Source organism: Balaenoptera musculus, chromosome 2, assembly GCF_009873245.2.
Source record: "Balaenoptera musculus isolate JJ_BM4_2016_0621 chromosome 2, mBalMus1.pri.v3, whole genome shotgun sequence".
Taxonomy (NCBI): domain Eukaryota; kingdom Metazoa; phylum Chordata; class Mammalia; order Artiodactyla; family Balaenopteridae; genus Balaenoptera; species Balaenoptera musculus.
This window is the reverse complement of record NC_045786.1, coordinates 108,345,206-108,366,266: the sequence shown is the minus strand read 5'-3', so window position 1 is coordinate 108,366,266 and position 21,061 is coordinate 108,345,206. Positions and strand designations below refer to the sequence as shown.

Sequence of the window (21,061 nt, the reverse complement as noted above, 5' to 3'; positions counted from 1 at the left end):
TCTCCCCCCCACTCAATTTTAATGAAATACATAATGCACATATGGTACTAAATTCAAAATATATAAAAGGTAGACAATGAAAAGCCTCTAGGTCTCCCTCACATACCTGTACCCCAGGCACCCTTTCCAGGAAGCAAGCACTATTACCAATTTCTTGTGTATCCTTCCTGAGCTATTCTATAGACATATAATAAGTGTACATACTTTCTTTTTTCTTTTTTTACACATAGAATACTATATGCAGTGTTCTGCATCTTTTTTTTTTAACTTAACAATATATCTGTAGTCTTGTAGACTATCCCATAATAGTACAGCAAGAGTTTCTTTATTACTTTTTGCAGATGCACAGGGTTCCACAGTATGGATGTGTTCTCATTTATTTAATGAAGATATGTTTTCAGCTTGCCCTGAAAAAGCACCAACATCTAGGAAAGATACTGGAAAGGACTTTCTCTTTCAAGGACAGAAAGGCAACTATCTGAAGGAAGTAGATAGAGCTGAGGACCATTCACGTGCTAAGGGTTGCCTGTACTAGGTCTAATTGAACCCAACAAGAACTAGCTTATTGCTCAAGGGTTTTCTTACAACCTACCACCCTGCACTATGATTTAGAAACTTCATTTCTGAAAATGGTGTAACTCCTTATACACTGGCTAGAAGAAGTCAAGATACTGTCTCCAATCTTTTGGGAAATGAGGGAAGTTATAATTGTGTCTTTTTGACTTTGTAACTCTAGCATCCCCAGAGTATTTTGCACATAAGAGGCTTTTAATAAATGTTTGTTTACTTGAATGAATGAATGAGGGCACATGGCCACATTGGATTTCTGAAACAGAGTCAGTGAATGAGGGTTTGTGGCTAGAATTTTCATTCATCTATCATCTAACCTCCCATCAAACATTTACTGTAAGTACCAGCCTCTGCTAGTCAGTCCTGGTTATTGAGCAAACATATACATTTGGCCCTCCATATCCTCTGGTTCTGCATCTGTGAATTCAACCAGCTGTGGATCAAAAATATTTTTTAAAAAAATTCCAGAAAGTTTTAAAAAGCAAAACTTGAATTTGCTGCACACTGGCAACTATTTACATAGCGCTTACATTGTATAAGGTATTATAAGTAATCTAGAGATGATTTAAAGTATAGAGGAGGATGTGCTTAGGTTATATGCAGATACTATACCATTTTATATAAGGGACTTGAGCATTCATGGATTTTGGTATCTATGGGGGTCCTGGAACCCATCCCCATGGATACCAAGGGACAACTATACTTAGACAAGTCATCAAGCTGAAATAACTTGGTAGAAGTATCTCTTAGTATCTCTAACCTCTATGTCCTCTAATTTCTAATATCCTAATTTTCCTAATATCCTCTAATTCCTCATTTCAAAAGAAAAGGCTCTAGACTCAGATCTGAGCAGTACAAATTCCACCACTTACTAACTGAGTGACCTTGTATAGTGGTTGAATTCTGAACTTATATTTCTTCATCTGCAAAGCAGGAATAGTATTACCTATTTTCTTAGGGGTTTTATGAGGATTAAATGAGCTAATATTTAAAACACCTAAGAAAGTCCTTGTCCGATAACAGAAGTTTAAAGCTGTTAATTTCCTCTTCTTTGGTCTTCTGCCTCTTATAAGGTATGACCCATGCAATTGACCACTGCTGATTTTTAGTATGTTAACTTATCAATAAATTGGAATACAGGTTTATAAATCAGTTTTCTGTAAGTTTGGTTGTAATCTTAGAATATTAATTTTGGTAGGGCACTTGAGGATTGTCTAATCCAAGTTGTCTTTTGTTTTTTAAGTAGAGGATACATGATCAGAAATTTGTTTGTGTGTAAACTGCATAATGTAAAAAATTACTCACAGAATTAACAATTAAAAACATTTTAGCAGCACAAACAGAAAGTAGTCCATAAACAGTTTAATCAATTTTATTCTCACAAAGGTTCATAGTTTTAGGCCTAGTGTAAGTAACTGGTCAAATATGAAAATCAATGAGAATTCTTATATCTAACAGACTAGGGAGTTCTTGATTTATGGCTTGTATTCTGCAGACACATCTCAATTCTGAATCTACATCCACGTTTCTGTTGATAGTAGGTGTCAGCATTGGTTTTAGCAGTTCTGTGAAAGAGAATGTGTTTTCCCAGAATCAGTTAGACTGATACAATTTCCAGAATTTGGCAACTATTTCATGACTTTTTTGTTTGTTTGTTTTTGTTTCTGTTTCATTTTGTTTTGCAAATGACAGAAAGTCCTCTCAAACTGTCTTAAGCCAAAAAGTGAATTTATTGACTCAGGTAATTGGCATAAAAGAGCTTCAGATATGTCTTAAGGCTGTCACTGTAAGTTTTTGGTCATAGAAAACACTTTTGTTTAAAAAGTTGACTTTTGGTTCATTAAACCCAAAACTGAAAAAGCCCAGGTCTTCTTAACCTTTAAGTTCAATTTATAAATATGATTATTCTACAAATATATTTAGCAAATTTTTAATCTGAGACATTGAATGTTTTATTTCTGTTAAGTTCAGTTGGGGCCTTTTAAAAAATATCCTCTACATCGCTACTTAAAAATGCTTAAACTTTCTTCTACCTTCTTGAATATATGGAATGTAGTTATAATAATTGTTTTAATGTCTTTGTCTATTAATTCTGTCAGCGCTGGCATTTCTGGGTAGGTTTCTATTGAGAATTTTTCTCTTCATTGTGTGCTTTATTGTCCTATAATCTTATCTGATAAGTTTTGATTGGATTTTAGACACTAATTTTTTTTTTATTGAAGTATAGTTGATGTACAATGTTGTGTTAGTTTCTGGTGTACAGCAAAGTGATTCAGTTTTATATATATATATACATATATATATATATATATATATATATATATATATATATATTCTTTTTCATACTCTTTTCCATTATGGTTTATTACAGGATATTGAATATAGTTCCCCGTGCTATACAATAGGACCTTGTTGTTTATCTATTCTATATGCAGTAGCTTGCATCTGCTAGTCCCAAACGCCCAATCCAACCTTTCCCCACTCCCCTCCCTCCTGGCAACTGCAAGTCTGTTCTTCTATGTCTGTGAGTCTGTTTCGTAGATAAGTTCATTTGTGTCATATTTTAGATTCCACATATAAGTGATATCATATGATATTTGTCTTTCTCTGTCTGACTTACTTTGCTTGGTATGATAATCTCTAGGTTCATCCATGTTGCTACAAATGGCATTATTTCTTCTTTTTTATGGCTGAGTAGTAAGCCATTGTATATATGCACCACATCTTCTTTATCCATTCATCTGTCGATGGACATTTAGGTTGTTTCCATGTCTTGGCTATTGTAATAGTGCTGCTATGACATTGGGGTGCATGTATCTTTTCAAGTTAGAGTGTTCTTCAGATATATACCCAGGAGTAGGATTGCTGGATCATATGGCAACTCTATTTTTAGTTTTTTGAGGAACCTCCACACTGTTCTCCATAGTGTCTGCACCAATTTACATTCTCACCAACAGTGTAGGAGGGTTCCCTTTTCTCCTCACCCTTTTCAGCATTTCTTATTTTTAGACTCTTTAATGATGGCCATTCTGACAAGTGTTAGGTGATACCTCACTGTAGTTTTGATTTGTATTTCTCTAATAATTAGTGATGTTGAGCATCTTTTCATATTCCTGTTGGCCATCTGTATGTCTTCTTTGGAGAAATGTCTATTTAGGTCTTCTGCCCATTTTTTGATTGGGTTGTTTGTTTTTTGTTGCTGAGTTGTATGAGGTGTTGGTATATTTTGGAAATTAACTCCTTATTGGTCACATCATTTGCAAATATTTTCTCCCAGTCCATAGGTTCTTTTCTTTTTTTTATGCTTTCCTTTGCTGTGCAAAAGCTTATAATTTTGATTAGGTCCCATTTGTTTATTTTTGCTTTTATTTCTATTGCTTTGGTAGGCTGACCTAAGAAAACATTAGTATGATTTATTAGATGCTGTAACTTGTATCTTGTTGGTGGCTTAGATATGTTTGTATTTCTCTATTCTTGAGCTTTTTTGCACAAGGTTAAGTTACTTAGAAACAATCCTTTTGAATTTTGCTTTTAAGGTTTGTTAGATGGGACCACAATAGCATTTAGTCAGGCTAATTTTCCCCACTACTGAGGCAAAACCCTTTAGAGTACTTTGCCAATCCCTGCATGATTTATGAGGTAATTGGTTGATGGGAACAGATACTATTTCTGACCCCACATGAGCAAAGACAATTGTTCCTGCTCCCTGTATAACTCTTTTAGATAGTTCTTTCCCTACCTCGGGTAGTTTCTTCACACACAGGTACTGATCAGTATTCATCTGACCCTCTGAAGATCTCTAGAACTCTCTACCTGTGTAGCTTTCTTCTTTCCATTATTCTACCCTATGACCTCAAGCTGCCTCAACCTTCCCAGATGTCCAACTCTGTCTCCTCTGGACCAGCCCTGCCTGTGCTGCACCCTGAAAAAAGTCTCTCCAGGAAGTAAGCTGGTGCAATTGTAGGGCTCATCTTGTTTGCTTTCTTCTCTTAGGGATCCCTGTCCTGTGCTTCCTGACATCCATTGTCTGAAAAATCACTGTTTCTTATGTTTTGTCTGGTTTACATTTCTTTGGCTTTCAAAGGATGTTGCAATCATCCTTTGCATTTTACTGTGTCTGCCTCTGGCTCCAACACTCACATTTGAACCCAGCAGGTTCAAATGATGTCATTAGGACATCTCTGGGCTCTGCATTGGTTTCATTCTCATGCATCTTGTGGCAATATCGACAACCTCATATTTAAGGCCGTCCAGTTTAAGTCCAGCAGAAAAGAGAGTGGCCCTGTTTTGTCTCAGCAGGAATCTAATTGCCTCTCCTTGGCTGGATTTGTTTACTTATCTATCCCTTAACCATTTACTTGTCAGGAATGGTGTCGGCTCCACCTGAGTCACATGGTGAAAGAAGAGGAAGAAAAGATTGGGGTGACAAAAATCAGGGAACAGGATACTGGCAGAAAAGTCAACATGTTATTACAGCCACTTAGCCATGGTCCTTCAGGAGAGTCCTGGAGCTGATGTAGCTGTCTCTGGATTCTTAGGATACCATGTCATCTTCGTACATAGAGCTTGCTTTTAGCACAATCTGCTGTTCCTCTTGAAACTGACCCACTTGATGGGGTTGATGATTGATAATTTAGAATCATCCTGAGGTTTCCATGATAAAAGCAGCTACAAACATTTTTTTTTTCTACCTTAATTTTTTCCTTCTCTTTTTTTTTTTTGGTAACATCTTTATTGGAGTATAATTGCTTTACAATGGTGTGTTAGTTTCTGCTTTATAACAAAGTGAATCAGTTATACATATACATATGTTCCCATATCTCTATCCTCTTGCATCTCCCTCCCTCCTACCCTCCCTATCCCACCCCTCTAGGTGGTCACAAAGCACCGAGCTGATCTCCCTGTGCTATGCGGCTGCTTCCCACTAGCTATCTATTTTACATTTGGTAGTGTATATATGTCCATGCCACTCTCTCACTTTGTCACAGCTTACCCTTCCCCCTCCCCATATCCTCAAGTCCATTCTCTAGTAGGTCTGTGTCTTTCTTTATTCCCGTCTTACCACTAGGTTCTTCGTGACCTTTTTTTTTTTTCTCCTTAGATTCCATATATATCCGTTAGCATACTGTATTTGTTTTTCTCTTTCTGACTTACTTCACCCTGTATGACAGACTCTAACTCCATCCACCTCACTACAAATAACTCAATTTCGTTTCTTTTTATGGTTGAGTAATATTGCATTGTATATATGTGCCACGTCTTCTTTATCCATTCATCTGATGATGGATACTTAGGTTGCTTCCATGTCCTGGCTATTGTAAATAGAGCTGCAATGAACATTTTGGTATATGACTCTTTTTGACCTATGGTTTTCTCAGGGTATATGCCCAGTAGTGGGATTGCTGGGTCGTATGGTAGTTCTATTTGTAGTTTTTTAAGGAACCTCCATACTGTTCTCCATAGTGGCTGTATCAATTTACATTCCCAGCAACAGTGCAAGAGTGTTCCCTTTTCTCCACACCCTCTCCAGCATTTATTGTTTGTAGATTTTTTGATGATGGTCATTCTGACTGGTGTGAGATGATATCTCATTGTAGTTTTGATTTGCATTTCTCTAATGATTAATGATGTTGAGCATTCTTTCATGTGTTTGTTGGCAATTTGTATATCTTCTTTGGAGAAATGTCTATTTAGGTCTTCTGCCCATTTTTGGATTGGTTTGTTTGTTTTTTTGTTATTGAGCTGCATGAGCTGCTTGTAAATTTTGGAAATTAATCCTTTGTCAGTTGCTTCATTTGCAAATATTTTCTCCCATTCTGAGGGTTGTCTTTTCGTCTTGTTTATGGTTTTCTTTGCTGTGCAAAAGCTTTTAAGTTTCATTAGGTTCCTTATGTTTATTTTTGATTTTATTTCCATTTCTCTAGGAGCTGGGTCAAAAAGGATCTTGCTGATTTATGTCATAGAGTGTTCTGCCTATGTTTTCCTTTAAGAGTTTGATAGTGTCTGGCCTTACATTTAGGTCTTTAATCCATTTTGAGTTTATTTTTGTGTATGGTGTTAGGGAGTGTTCTAATTTCATACTTTTACATGTAGCTGTCCAGTTTTTCCAGCACCACTTATTGAAGAGGCTGTCTTTTCTCCACTGTATATGCTTGCCTCCTTTATCAAAGATAAGGTGACCATATGTGTGTGGGTTTATCTCTGGGCTCTCTATCCTGTTCCATTGATCTATATTTCTGTTTTTGTGCCAGTACCATACTGTCTTGATTACTGTAGCTTTGTAGTATAGTCTGAAGTCAGGGAGCCTGATTCCTCCAGCTCCATTTTTCATTCTGAAGATTGCTTTGGCTACTCGGGGTCTTTTGTATTTCCATACAAATTGTGAAATTTTTTGTTCTAGTTCTGTGAAAAATGCCAGTGGTAGTAGCTACAAACATTTAAAGCCTGGTACACACTCATCAACATCCAGAAACTTCTTTGGATATAAACTTTTTAAAATTGCAGTATAGTTGATGTATAATATTATGTTACAGATGTACAGTATAGTGATTTACAATTTCTAAAGGTTATACTCCATTATAGTTATTATAAAATATTTGCTATATTCCCTGAATTGTGTAATATATCCATGTAGCTTATTTTATGCATAATAGTTTAATAGTTTGTACCTCTTAATCCCCTACCCCTATATTGCCCCTCTCCCCTTCACTCTCCCCACTGGTAACCACTGGTTTGTTCTCTATATCTGTGAATCTGTTACTTTTTTGCTATATTCACTAGTTTGTTGTATTTTAGATTCCACATATAATTGATATCATACTGTATTGTCTTTCTGTGTCTGACTTATTTCACTTAGCATAATAACCTTCAAGTCCATCCCTGTTGCCGAAAATGGCAAAATTTCATTCTTCTTTATGGCTGAGTAATATTCCATTGTATATATGTACCACATCTTCTTTGTCCATTCGCCTGTTGATGGACACTTGGGTTGCCTCCTTGTCTTGGCTATTGTAAATAACGCTGGATATAAACTTTTGAGATTTATGATTCTGTTGAACCCAGGGCAATTCAACAAAGTGAAGTTGAATAGTCCCTAGTTCTCTCTGCTAAGTCTATGTCTAATTTGATGTGGTCACTATAAAAAATCAGAAATTCGGTTTCCAGTTTTCTTTAGTCACATGTCACCTCAGTACAGTCTCATCAGCCCCTGGAGTCAGGTTGCTCTGTGCCTTGCAATCTTAAAAAATCGTGAAAAAATTTCTCCAGATGTCTATGGTGCGATGATCTGGGTCTATTGAAGTAAGTTAAAAAGTCTTTACACAACTTCTATTTACCTTCTTTTGAATATTACTTAAAAATTGTGAATTTTAAGGGCATGAGTTGAAAATTCACAGTTTAGATCACACCGCGATGGGGTGTGTCTTGCAGTTTGTCACAGCACAAAAGTACCCAATGGTGAGGAAACAGAAGCTTCCGTTTCAGGGCAAACTTCCGTCTTGACTTGAATTTCCTCTCAGTCCTTTTTAATTTTGCCTTTCCCTTTCATTGCAGAGCCCCATCTGACCTTTCCCACGTTTATGCCAAACTACTCAAATTCTTTCAGACAGGCGGCTGACTCTGCCAGTTCCTGTGTGTGAGCTCATTGGTAAGGTGTTTGTTTTGTTGAACATCCTGAGCTGGCTGGTTCAGGTGAGCTGCATGGCCTGGAGGGCCCCATGTTAGATGCCCCTGCTCTGTACCACTCATTATGCAGAGGAGGAAAAAGAGGGGTAAAGTGACTGACTCAGGTTGATCGGTGAGGAGTGGCTTGGCAAGACTCCAAGCTTCCTGCTTCCTCAGCCAGGAGATTTTCAGCAGTAGGACTTGGAGCAGACAGATGTGCATGCTGTCTTTGGCTCCACGATGTACCAGCCATGACTTTGAGCAGGGTATTTAACCCTCTGAGTTTTGCTTCCATCTATAAAATCGGAGCTGTACCACCTACTTGACAGTGCTGTTGTGAGGATTAATTGATGCATGCAACTTTTGTAAATCACCTGGCAGAGCAGTTCCCTTTCCTATTGATCTTTGCCTCTCATCTGAGCTTTCTCGGGGCAGGAATCAATTCCTCTGAAGAGAATAACCCTTGTGGAGACAGATGAAACTGGTTTCTGAATCAGTCAAGCTCTGGCCTTGCTGGTTCAGACTTGCTGAGCTCCCTAGCCCAAGATAGCAGCAACTGTGACCCTGGCAATATTGTGGATGACCATGCTAGGTAACGCACACCAGGACAGATGGGACTAAGCTTGGATAGTTTGAGAAAGACCAAAGTTTCCCCAGAGATTTCTTTAAAAGGCCCAAAACCTTTACAGTCCCACAAAAAGGTTTCTGTATCAGAATATTTTATATGAACTTAAGGCAAGTTTGAAAGAAATTACTGTACATTCATTGACAAGACTATTTTTCTAACTCATTTTTTTCTTCAATTTTTAAAATTGAAGTAGAGTTGATTTACAGTGTTGTGGTAATCTCTGCTGTACAGCAAAGTGATTCAGTTATACACACACACATATACATATATATATTTATATTCTTTTCCATTATGGTTTATCACAGGATATTGAATATAGTTCCCTGTGCTTTACAGTAGGACCTTGTTGTTTATCCATTCTAAATGTAATAGTTTGCATCTACTAACCCCAAACTCCCAGTCCATCCCTCTCCCTCCCCCACCCCCCCTTGGCAACCACAGGTCTGTTCTCTATGTCTGTGAGTCTGTTTCTGTTTTGTAGATAGGTTCATTGTGCCATATTTTAGATTCCACATATAAGTGATATCGTATGGTATTTGTCTTTCTCTTTCTGACGTACTTCACTTAGTATGATAATCCCTAGCTGCATCCATGTTGCTGCAAATAGCATTATTTCATTCTCTCTTAATGGCCATTGTGTATATGTACCACATCTTCTTTATCCATTCATCAGTTGATGGACATTTAGGTTGTTTCCATGTTTTGGCTATTGTGACTAGTGCTACTATGAACACAAGGGTGCATGTATCTTTTTGCTTTTTTGTTTTTTTTTTAATATACTGTTTTATATTTGCTTCAAACAGTGGATTATGTTTTTTTTGTTGTTGTTTAGTTTTTTTAATCTTTATTGGAGTATAATTCCTTTACAATGTTGTGTTAATTTCTGCCACACAACAAAGTGAATCAGCTATATGTATACATATATCCCCATATCCCCTCTTGAGTCTCCCTCCCACCCTCCCTATCCCACCGCTCTAGGTGGTCACAAAGCACCGAGCTGATCTCCCTGTGCTATGCAGCAGCTTCCCTCTAGCTATCCATATTATATTTGGTAGCATATATATGTCAATGCTACTCTCTCATTTTGTCCCAGCTTCCCCTTCCCCATGTCCTCAAGCCCCTTCTCTACATCTGTGTCTTTATTCCTGCCCTGCCACTAGGTTCATCAGTACCGTTTTTTTAGATTCCATATATGTGCGTTAGCATACAGTATTTGTTTTTTTCTTTCTGACTTACTTCACTCTGTATGACAGACTCTAGGTCCATCCACCTCATTACAAATAACTCAGTTTCGTTCCTTTTTATGGCTGAGTAATATTCCATTGTATATATGTGCCACATCTTCTTTATCCATTCATCTGTCAATGGACATCTAGGTTGCTTCCATGTCCTGGCTATTGTAAATAGTGCTGCAATGAACATTGTGGTACATGTATCTTTTTGAATTATGTTTTTCTCAGGGTATATGCCCAGTAGTAGGATTGCTGGGTCATATGGTAGTTGTAGTTCTAGTTTTTTAAGGAACCTCCATACTGTTCTCCATAGTGGCTGTATCAATTTACATTCCCACCAACAGTGCAGGAGGGTTCCCTTTTCTCCACACCCTCTCCAGCATTCAATTGTAGACTTTTTAATGATGGCCATTCTGACCCTAACTCATTTTAAAATGCAAAGGTAACAAGAAAAGAGCATTCTGAACATTTATTTAGAGTCTGACTTCTCCATTTCTAAGGAGACAGGGACGTTGCTTTCTCTCCTCTGTAGCTTATTGCCTTGATTAGCCTTATTGTCTTTGCATAATGGTCTCTCCTGAAGCCCTGAGTGCCAGCCACTTTGGCAGATGTAGTGCTATGGACTGAATGTGTCTCCCACAAATTCAAATGCTGAAGCCTTAATCACCAATGTAATGGTATTTATCTTTATTTTGTATTGGAGTACCATTGATTTACAATGTTGTGTTAGTTTCAGGTGTACAGCAAAGTGATTCTGTTATACGTATACACGTATCTATTCTTTTTCAAATTCTTTTCCCATTTAGGTTGTTACAGAATATTGATCAGAGTTCCCTGTGCTATACAGTCCTTGTTTGTTGTTTATTTTAAATGTAGTAGTGTGTATATGTCAATCCCAAACTCCCAATTTATCCCTCCCCCCCACCTTTCCCCTTTGGTAACCATAAGTTTGTTTTCTAAGTCTGTGAGTCTGTTTCTGTTTTGTAAATAAGTTCATTTGTATAAATTTTTTTTTTTTTAGCTTTCCCATATAAGCGATATCATATGATATTTGTCTTTCTCTGATTTATTTCACCTATTATGATAATCTCCAGGTCTATTCATGTTGCTGCAAATGGCAAGTATGGCATTATTTCATTATTTTTAATGGCTGAATAATACTCCATTGTATGTATGTACCACATCTTCCTTATCCATTCCTCTGTTGATGGACATTTAGTTTGCACTTAGGGACATTTATGTTCCCTTTCCTCCACACCCACTCCAGCATTTATTGTTTGTAGACTTTTTGATGACGGTCATTCTGACTGGTGTGAGGTGATGTCTCATTGTAGTTTTGATTTGCATTTCTTTAATAATCAGCAGTATTCAGCATCTTCTCATGTGCCTGTTGGCCATCGGTATGTTTTCTTTGGAGAAATGTCTATTCAGGTCTTCTGTCCACTTTCTGATTGGGTTGTTTGTTTTTTTGATATTGAGCTGGATGAGCTGTTTGTAAATTTTGGAAATGAATCCCTCCTCGGTAACATTGTTTGCAAATATTTTCTCCCATTATGTGGGTTGTCTTTTCATTTTTTTTATGGTTTCCTTTGTGTGCAAAAAAGCTTTTGAGTTTAATTAGGTCCCGTTTGTTTATTTTTGTCTTTATCTCCATTGCTCTAGGAGACAGATCAAAAAAGATATTGTGCCATTTATGTCAAAAATGTTCTGCCTATGTTTTCCTCTAAGAGCTTTATAGTATTAGGTCTTACATTTAGGTCTTTAATCCATTTTGAGTTTGTTTTTGTGTATGGTGTTAAAGAATGTTCTAATTTCATTCTTTTACGTGTAGCTGTCCAGTTTTCCCAGCACCATTTATTGAAGAGACTGTCTTTTCCCCAATGTAATGGTATTTGGAGGTAGGGTCTTTGGGAGGTAACTGGGTTTGGATGAGGTCATGGGGTGGAGTCCCCACAATGGGATTAGTGCCTTTAAAAGGGGATGGAGGGACCAGAGCTTGCTCTGTATGCTCCACCATGTGAGGACACATGGCTGTCTGCAAATCAGGAAGAAGGTTCTCACCAGACAGTGGATCTGCTGGTACCTTGATCTTAGAATTCCCAGCATCCAGAATTGTGAGAAATACATGTTTGTTGTATAAGCCACCCAGCCTATGGTAATTTGTTATAGCAGTCCAAACATGCTTTAAATTTCATCCCAGGAATAAGTCAGATTAGCCAACTACTACCCACCTAGAATTATTTTTCATGACCTGTGCTTTGGTACCATGGCATTGACTCATGGTAGGTGGGGGTGCAGAAAGAAGCAGTTCTGTTAATTAATCTGTTGTTTTATCTATTATCATCAGGATGTTGTCTGTAACACTACAGATTTCTCTTGATGAGGCTCATTAGGAGGAAAAGCTCCCTGGCCTTTATAATAGGAACAGTTTTTTTCTCTGGAGCGATTGGTTTGCTTTTATCTTATGACTGCCTTGAGATATATAACTGATCAACATTCCTTTTTAGTGCTGCGTGCCAGGCAGATAGGAAGGTTAGAATCAAATTTAACACTTACTTTTACATATTATTTAGAACTTTACAGGATAATATTTTGTATTTGTCCATTCCAGATGTTAATGTTTGACTTTTGACATTATATAAAGGAGGGATTTTATGTGATAAAATGTATGTAGGTGTGCCAGACAGAGAAGAGACATTAAAGTGGCTATAAAATCTAGAGGCAACATGGGAAACAAACCATGGGAAGGTAATTTTACAATTAAAATGCATACAATTTAGGAGATGTAGGAGATTCATGAACCAATCAAATAACACTTGTATAGTACATTCTTAAACTTTTACTAGCTTCAATCATAACATATTGGTTATTATATTAATATTTTAACATTATATTCAGACAGAGCTTTCCTTCCTTCCAAAGTAGTTTCTTTCTCATTTGTCAAACATAACAGGAGAGATAATGTACAATGTTAAAATTTATTTCTGAAATGCTTCATTGTTTTAATCAGTACACATTATATTAAGTATAGAATTTCCTTAAAAATTAACAAATAACTCTAAGTTTCACTGTTTGGACATTGATATGAAGAAAGGAAACATCTGGATCTTTTGACTTTTTACATTTATCCAAGTTCTAAATAGATTCTCATGTTAAGGTTCTTCTGTGTTATTTTTGTCCAAGTTGTGACAGCTAAAACAAAACAAAACATAAAATCATAAATATTACTGTTTTTAATCACAAAAGAAACTTGGGCTTCAATTATATTTGCAAACACCTTAAATGCACACTTTTATCATGGTAAAATCCAGGCTTTCTATTTCATGCACTGCATTTCTAGAATAATACACTTTCATTCAATATTCACCACTAACTCAAATGTTTAAGATTCGTAGATATTTAAAAACTGTCACGGCAAAAAGATGTGTAAACATTATATAGGAGTAAATTCAAGTAATGGAAAACAAAAACCTGAGAATAAAAAAATTAATATTAACTCAGTATGAAAATGTAAAGAAAAGCAACATCATGTGTGACTTTACTGCTGACAGTTTACTTTTCTATACATTTTATTTCTAAAAGAAATTAGAAATACATTTAATATATTTCTAAAGATCATTAAAAGGAAGGGAAAAGGCTTTCAATTCTGGAAGGCTGGGTAAACTATTGCACCAAGTCTATGAGAGAGAGAGAGATAGAAATTATAAACTTTAAACAAATACAAAAACCAACTACCTGTAGGCAACGGGGAGCAACTGAAAGCAGGTGGCTTCTGGAACAGAATCAACACTTGGAAGGAGGGAATAGCACGGACTGAGTTCTCTGGTTCTGTGGCTCTTTGCCTGAAGGCAGGCCACAGTTGGTGCTATACTGGCAGCTAAAACTGACAGAAAACCTGCAGTCTTTCTGGCCTGAAAAACCAGAGGAAAGAGTTTGGGGGCAACTAAAGCTACTGGAAAGTGAGGGGGAAATCCTGGAGAGGGCCAATGTGAGGGAGCCCTAAATTCTGTATATAGACTTCCTAAATCTATGGTGAAACCCTGAACCACTCATGAATGAGAGAGACTAACAAACAGGTGAGATTTGAACTGCTGCCCAAGAGACAGAGTTTGAACTTTGGTTCTGACCAACACTCTTCAGAGAAATAGAATTCAGTTTCCAAAATATAACATTCACAATGTAAAGGATACAATCTGAAATTAGTAAACATATGAAGAAACAGGAAAATGGAGCCATTCTCTAGGGGGAAAGACAATGGAAACCAACAGTGAGATGATCCACGTGTAGTAATAATAGACCAGGGTTTTTTTTTGGCCATGCTGCATGGCATATGGGATCCTACTTCCCCAACCAGGGATTGAACCTGTACCCCTTGCACTGGAAGTGCAGTGTCTTAACCACTGGACCCCAAGGGTGGGCCCATAGTAGACCACGTTTTAAAAGCAGCTAGGACAATATCCTCAATGAAATAATGAAAAATAGGCTCAAAATGAATGAAAAAAGGAAATCTCAACATAAAAATATAAACTACATTTTTTAAAAATACAAGTGAAAATTAAAGAACTGGTAAATACATCAAACAGCAGAATGGAGATAGCATAAGAAAGACTTATTGAATCTGAAGACAGAGCAACTTATAGATGTTAAAGAACAGAATCCTCAGGGATTTGTGGGACACTATAAAAAGTTAAACATAAATGTAAATGGAGTCCCAAAAGGAGAGACAAAAATGGGCATAAAAATTCTTGAAGAACTAACAGCTGAAAATTCCCTAAATTTGGTGAAGGTATAAATTTATAGATTCAGGAAGCTCAGTGATCCCCAAGCAAGATACACAGAAGTCATGCATAGATACATTATAATTAAATTGCTGAAAACCAAAGATGATAATGATAAAATCTTGAAAGCACCAGGGAGAGATTATGCATTACATATAAATTTACACTGATCTGACCCTGAGAAAACCATAATTCAAAAAGGGTTATGTACCAAAATGTTCATTGCAGCTCTATTTACAATAGCCAGGACATGGAAGCAACCTAAGTGTCCACAACAGATGAATGGATAAAGAAGATGTGGCACATATATACAATGGAATATTACTCAGCCATAAAAAGAAACGAAATTTAGTTATTTGTAATGAGGTGGATGGACCTAGAGTCTGTCATACAGAGTGAAGTAAGTCAGAAAGAGAAAAACATCATATGCTAACATATATATATGGAATCTAAAAAAAAAGGTCATGAAGAACCTAGGGGCAAGATCGGAATAAAGACGCAGACCTACTAGAGAATGGACTTGAGGATACGGGAAGGGGTAAGGGTAAGCTGGGACAAAGTGAGAGAGTGGCATGGACATATATACACTACCAAACGTAAAATAGATAGCTAGTGGGAAGCAGCCTCATAGCACAGGGAGATCAGCTTGGTGCTTTGTGACCACCTAGAGGGGTGGGATAGGGAGGGTGGGAGGGAGGGAGATGCAAGAGATACGGGGATATATGTATATGTATAACTGATTCACTTTGTTATAAAGCAGAAACTAACACACCATTGTAAAGCAATTATACTCCAATAAAGATGTTAAAAAAAAAATGTACACTGATCTGAATGGCTGCTGACTTCCTATAAGAAACAATGAAGGACAGAAGACAGCGGGCTGACATCTTTAAAGTGCTGAAAAACTGTCTATCAGAATTTTGTATCCAGAAAAATATTTATATATATGTACAGATGTGTGTGTGTGTGTGTGTATATATATATATAATTATTTAAGAACAAAGGTGAAATAAAGACATTTTCATCTAATAAAAAATTAAGAGAACTCACTGCTAGCATACCAGAGCTACAGTGAATGCTAAAAGTTTTTCAGTCAACAGATGGAAATTAAAATCTATAAGTAGGGGGACTTCCCTGGTGGCACAGTGGTTAAGAATCCACCTGCCAATGGAGGGGACACAGGGTTCGAGCCCTGGTCCAGGAAGATCCTACATGCCGCGGAGCAACTAAGCCCGTGCACCACAACTACTGAGCCTGTGCACTAGAGCCTGCGTGCCACAACTACTGAAGCCCACGCACCTAGAGCCCGTGCTCCGCAACAAGAGAAGCCACTGCAATGAGAATTTCCGTGCATCGCAACAATGAGTAGACTCCGCTTATGGCAACTAGAGAAAGCCCACGTGCAGCAATGCAGACCCAATGCAGCCAAAAAAAAAGAAAAAAAAGAAAAGCTATAAGTAGGGATGAAGAGCACTGGAATTTATATCCATATAAATGCAAAGATTTATGTCTTTATTATAAACATGACTGAAGCACAAATGGTAACACTGTCTACTGTCTTGTGAGGTTAATGATGTATGTAGATGTAAAATATGACAATCACAGCATAAATGTTGAGGGTATGTATGGTTGCAAGGTTTCTACATTTAACACAAGTGGCATAACAGAGCAACCCTAAATTCGTAATGCAGAGATATAGCTAAAAAAAAATCTGTGGATGAATTAAAGTAGAATTCTAAAAAGTGTTCAAGTAATACAAAGAAAGGTAGGAAAGAGGAACAGAGGAAATAGTAAAGTGCTAGACCTAAATCTAATCATATTAATAATTACATTAGATGTTAAAAGACCAATAGACTCCAATTAAAAGAGACTGTATAATGGTTTTAAAAAAAAACAACACAAGATCCAATTATATTCTACCTACAAGATATATGCTTTAAATATAAATTCATAGACAAGTTGAAAGTAAACAGATGGAAAAGTTATAAGATGCAAACTAAGTGTAAGAATGCTAGGGTGGCTATATTAATGTCAGATAAAGCAGACCTCAAGACAAAGAGCATTACCAGATATGTAGAGGAATATTGCATATAAAAGAATCCATTCATCAGGAATATACAATAATCATAAGTCTGTATGTACCTAATAACAGAACTTAAAAACACAAAAAGCAGAAATTGACAGAACTAAAGGAAGAGACAATTCCACAATCACAGTCAGAGATTTTAATACCAATCTTTCAATACCTGATAGAACTAGACCAAAAAAAAAAAAAAAAATCAATAAAGACATAGAGGATCTAAGTAATGCTATCAACTACCTTGACCAAATTAATGTTTATAGAACCCTTCCTTCAACTTCTGCATAATGCATGTTCTTTTTTAAGTGCATATGGAGTGCTTAACAAGATAGACCATATGTTGGGCCAGAAGAGGAATTTAAATAAATTCTGAAATAATGAACTTATGTATAGAATGTTCTATGACAAAAAGGGAATTAAATTAGAAATCAGTATGAGTAAGATATCTAGAAACCCACAAATACTTGAAACAACAATAGATCTCTATACATTCGCTAAAGAATAAACTACCAGGTAAATTAAAAATATTTTCAACAATGGTAATAAAAACATAACATCAACATTTGTAGAATGTGGCTAAAGCAGTGTTTGGCAAGAGTTTAAATTTTATGATTTTCAATGCTTATTTTAGAAAAGAAAAACTAAAGTTAATGACTTAATGATTATCCAATATCAGAAGCTAGTAAAAGAAGAACAAAGTAAACCCAAAGCAATCAACACAAAGGAAATAATAAAAAGTAGAAACCAATGAACAGAAAACAAATAGAGTATAAAATAGATAAGTAATAAGAATCTCCAGTGTAAAAAAAAAATAAGTAAAATTCAAAAAAAAAAATACAATTCAAGGGTTAAAAAAAAAGAAAACAAATAGAGGAAATTAGCATTAACACCATCTGGTTCATTAAAAGGATTAATAAAATTGAGAATCTTCTAGTTAACCTAACGAAGAAAAATTCCATTTACATGATGTTCTAAAATAGGCAAGACTAATCTATGGTGGAAAAACATCAAGACAGTGTTTTGGGAGCAGGCTTCGACTAGGAGCAAGGATTGGCTGGCAAAGGCCATAAAGGAACTCTGGGGTGTAATGGTTCTGTATCTTGATAGGGGTTTGGGTTATACTCAGGTGAACGAAACATCTGACAAAGTTAGGAATGTACACTTAAGATACGTGTATTTCACTATTGTAAATTTTATCTCCAAAGGTAAAACAACAACAACAACAAACTAAACAAATAATGAAATCTAGTTAATGATATTGGCAATGAAGTATTAAGGGGGAAGTGTACTGATAGTTACAATTTACTCTGAAATTAATAAAGGTGGAGCAAGGAATAGAATGAAGAATGGAAAGATGGACAGGTATCTTATAAAGCAAGTACAATAAAATGTTAATGGGGAGTATGCACGTGTTCAATGCAAATTCTCTTCAGTTTTTCTGTATGTCTGAAATTCTCATATAATACCACTGGGCCACCACATTAAGGTTAAAAATACAAGAACCATATAATGTGGGTAAGAAACTTGTGCTAGAAAAAGATGCTAGGAAGAGCTGCTAAAAATGAACACAGGGTACAGTTATGATTTTTATGGCAGCCAAGGCAAAGGTGAATGGATATTATTGGTCAGCCTTTTGAGCATCTCAGGTAGTTTAAGCTTTAAAAAGTTGAAGTTAATGTAATTACTGAGAACAGTAGTGGGAACAATAGTAAAAGAATGTAAAGACTGTACACCTCAGCTACTGCTGTCATTAACTTGCAAGGTGAATGTAATTCTGCTGTATCAACTGAGCACATAAAACCCCTTAATAAGGTTACTTAATTTCTCAGCTTGGCAAAGTCAGAAATGTGGACAGTATGTCAAGGAAATGCTGAACCGAATTTAGCCTAAGTGAGTAACACTACTCCAATTAAAAATTTTCTGAATTAAATTTACCTTTTCATAGATTTGGGATAATGGAAATGTTACTTATAAGAGTTTCCTTTATAGTTGTCCATGGTAAAACCTTACATTCTTTTAGCTCTATGGCTTTTAGTTTCAGCTGGTTCAGATGAACATGATTATCTTGCTCTCTTCTGAAAAATATCAACAGCAACTTAGGGTACGTTAACAGAAACAATCTAAAAAGTACACTTTACCTGTTTTATGAACTGTGTAGCATTAAAAAGTTCACTGCAGCCATATAAGATGTGCTTGCCTTGTTTCCCCTGTAAAAAATCAGATACAGAACTCAGATGCAAGTAACAAGTAATATTTTCAATATTCCCAAGAAGAGGGGTTAAACCTAGTAAGACTTTTTGTTATTCTTAAAAGTTTTAATTTTTGGGGGGGGGAGTATTGGATTTTAGTGTACACATGTCTATCCTAAAATTACATGGAATAAAGGAGTGAAATGGGCATAGTTTTTTTTTTTTCCTCAAAATATAGGTGGTAGGTACACTTCTAGTGCCATTTACACTGAAAATAGAAGGAATGTGATTACTGACACATTTCATGGGAGCCACAATTATTTATAAAATCTTAGGCCAACATTCTTCCAATGTAAGATCTGTAACTACTTGAAGAAAACATTCTTCAAGTTTTGTTACACTGAAAGTAGGATATGGTGTGAGTAGCATGGACTGTCATTTCAGACTCATTTGTGATAATACAGTATTTATGTCTTAATATACCCTATTCCATTCTGTAACTCTATGAATTTCATTCTGAATTTTGACAGAATGTTGGAACCCAATTACAAGCAGTCAAAACTTTGTGACTGGAGAATTTTGGTAAGTTCTTAATGCTGAAATTCTTACATGTATTGTGAACTTGAAGGCAAATTTGTAAGATTTCTTTTGTAAAGTAAAAAGTTTATTCCATAACAAAGCAAATATGATTAATTAATCAGGAACAAAAAGAATTACAGCTTTGTAATACAAGATAAGGACATTTCTCTGTGATGTATGAGCCGAATAACATCACGGGCTTAATAAATGTTCTAGCTGACCTTCTCTGAGAACAAGTAAAACGAAAGTCACACCTCACTCTCCTTTTCTTCAAAATGAGATGGTACGTGCAGCCATTAAATAGGGTCATATAATTGGGATTCTCGAGGCTATACTCACAAAAGGGTAGAGGTCACAGTACATAGGGAAACATGAGAGGGGTCCAAAACTTCTAGGCACAGCTCCCAGGACCCCATCTCAGTAATATGACACATTTCATTTTCAGTTGTGAACCACCAAGATACAGTGGAGATACCCTGGTCTCAGTGGAGCCCCAGTCTTGTCCAAGAAAGGGTCTTTTATACCTCTCTGATCACATAGCCAGAATCAGGCTCCGTGACTAGGCTTAACAGCAGAAACAAGAAAACATGACAGAAACCAGGTGCAAATCAATCTTTACATTTTCCGTTAAAGAATGTTGACAAGCTAGTGCAAGTTGCCCCCTAGTCTATCTTGGACCCTAGCACAGGCCTATTTTAAACACTAGTTAATACATTTCATTCAGGGTTGGCCAAACGTTAGCACAGGGTATATTAACTAGCTGAGATTAATCTTGTGCTTATATAAGTACATTCCCTCTCCACTCTTGACAAGCTTTCTTAATTCTAATTATTTGTCATCATTTTTCATCTTTTATGGCATTTACAGAATACAAAAACAAAGATAAACACAAAAATTCTAATCTTTTGTATCATCCAGTAAGGTAGGTATAGCTTTAATTTTTAACACTGCAGTTTAGTAATATTTCAGTGTAAATTTATTCTTAATTATGCACAAATTTGATATTTCTTCCTTCCATTAAAAATTGAACTAATGTACTAATACCTTGATTCAATGTAACAATTAATTATTAACTAAATCTAGTTAATTCTCTAGCCAATCACCTTCCATCAAAAGAACAACTTGTGGTGGCTTTAAGTAAAATTCCCAATACATTTGGTCATTGATATCAGTATTATCAAATGTCTTGTTAAAAATCAATCCAATTAATTTTTATCAAATACATCAGTGTTATACCAAATAGCAGTTACATTGTAAGTTAGACTAACATCATTACTAAATAAATCACCTAGAACCATTATAGTATTTTCTTTGCCTTCCCAACAAAAATGGCACTTGCCCCT

At 36.1% G+C, this 21,061-nt stretch overlaps 1 protein-coding gene across 1 annotated transcript in view; it reads right to left on the bottom strand.

The window, feature by feature from the left end:
* Nucleotides 1-13,056: 13,056 nt before the first annotated feature.
* Nucleotides 13,057-21,061, bottom strand: part of SCFD1 (sec1 family domain containing 1) — a 135,415-nt gene continuing 127,410 nt past the window's right edge. Inside the window, exons 20-21 of the mRNA XM_036842038.1 lie at nt 19,089-19,157; nt 13,057-13,284 (exon numbers count right to left, since the gene is read on the bottom strand). Of these exons, the coding sequence (XP_036697933.1) occupies nt 13,261-13,284; nt 19,089-19,157 (93 nt within the window). The 3' untranslated portion in view covers nt 13,057-13,260. The remainder of the gene's footprint in view (nt 13,285-19,088; nt 19,158-21,061) is intronic.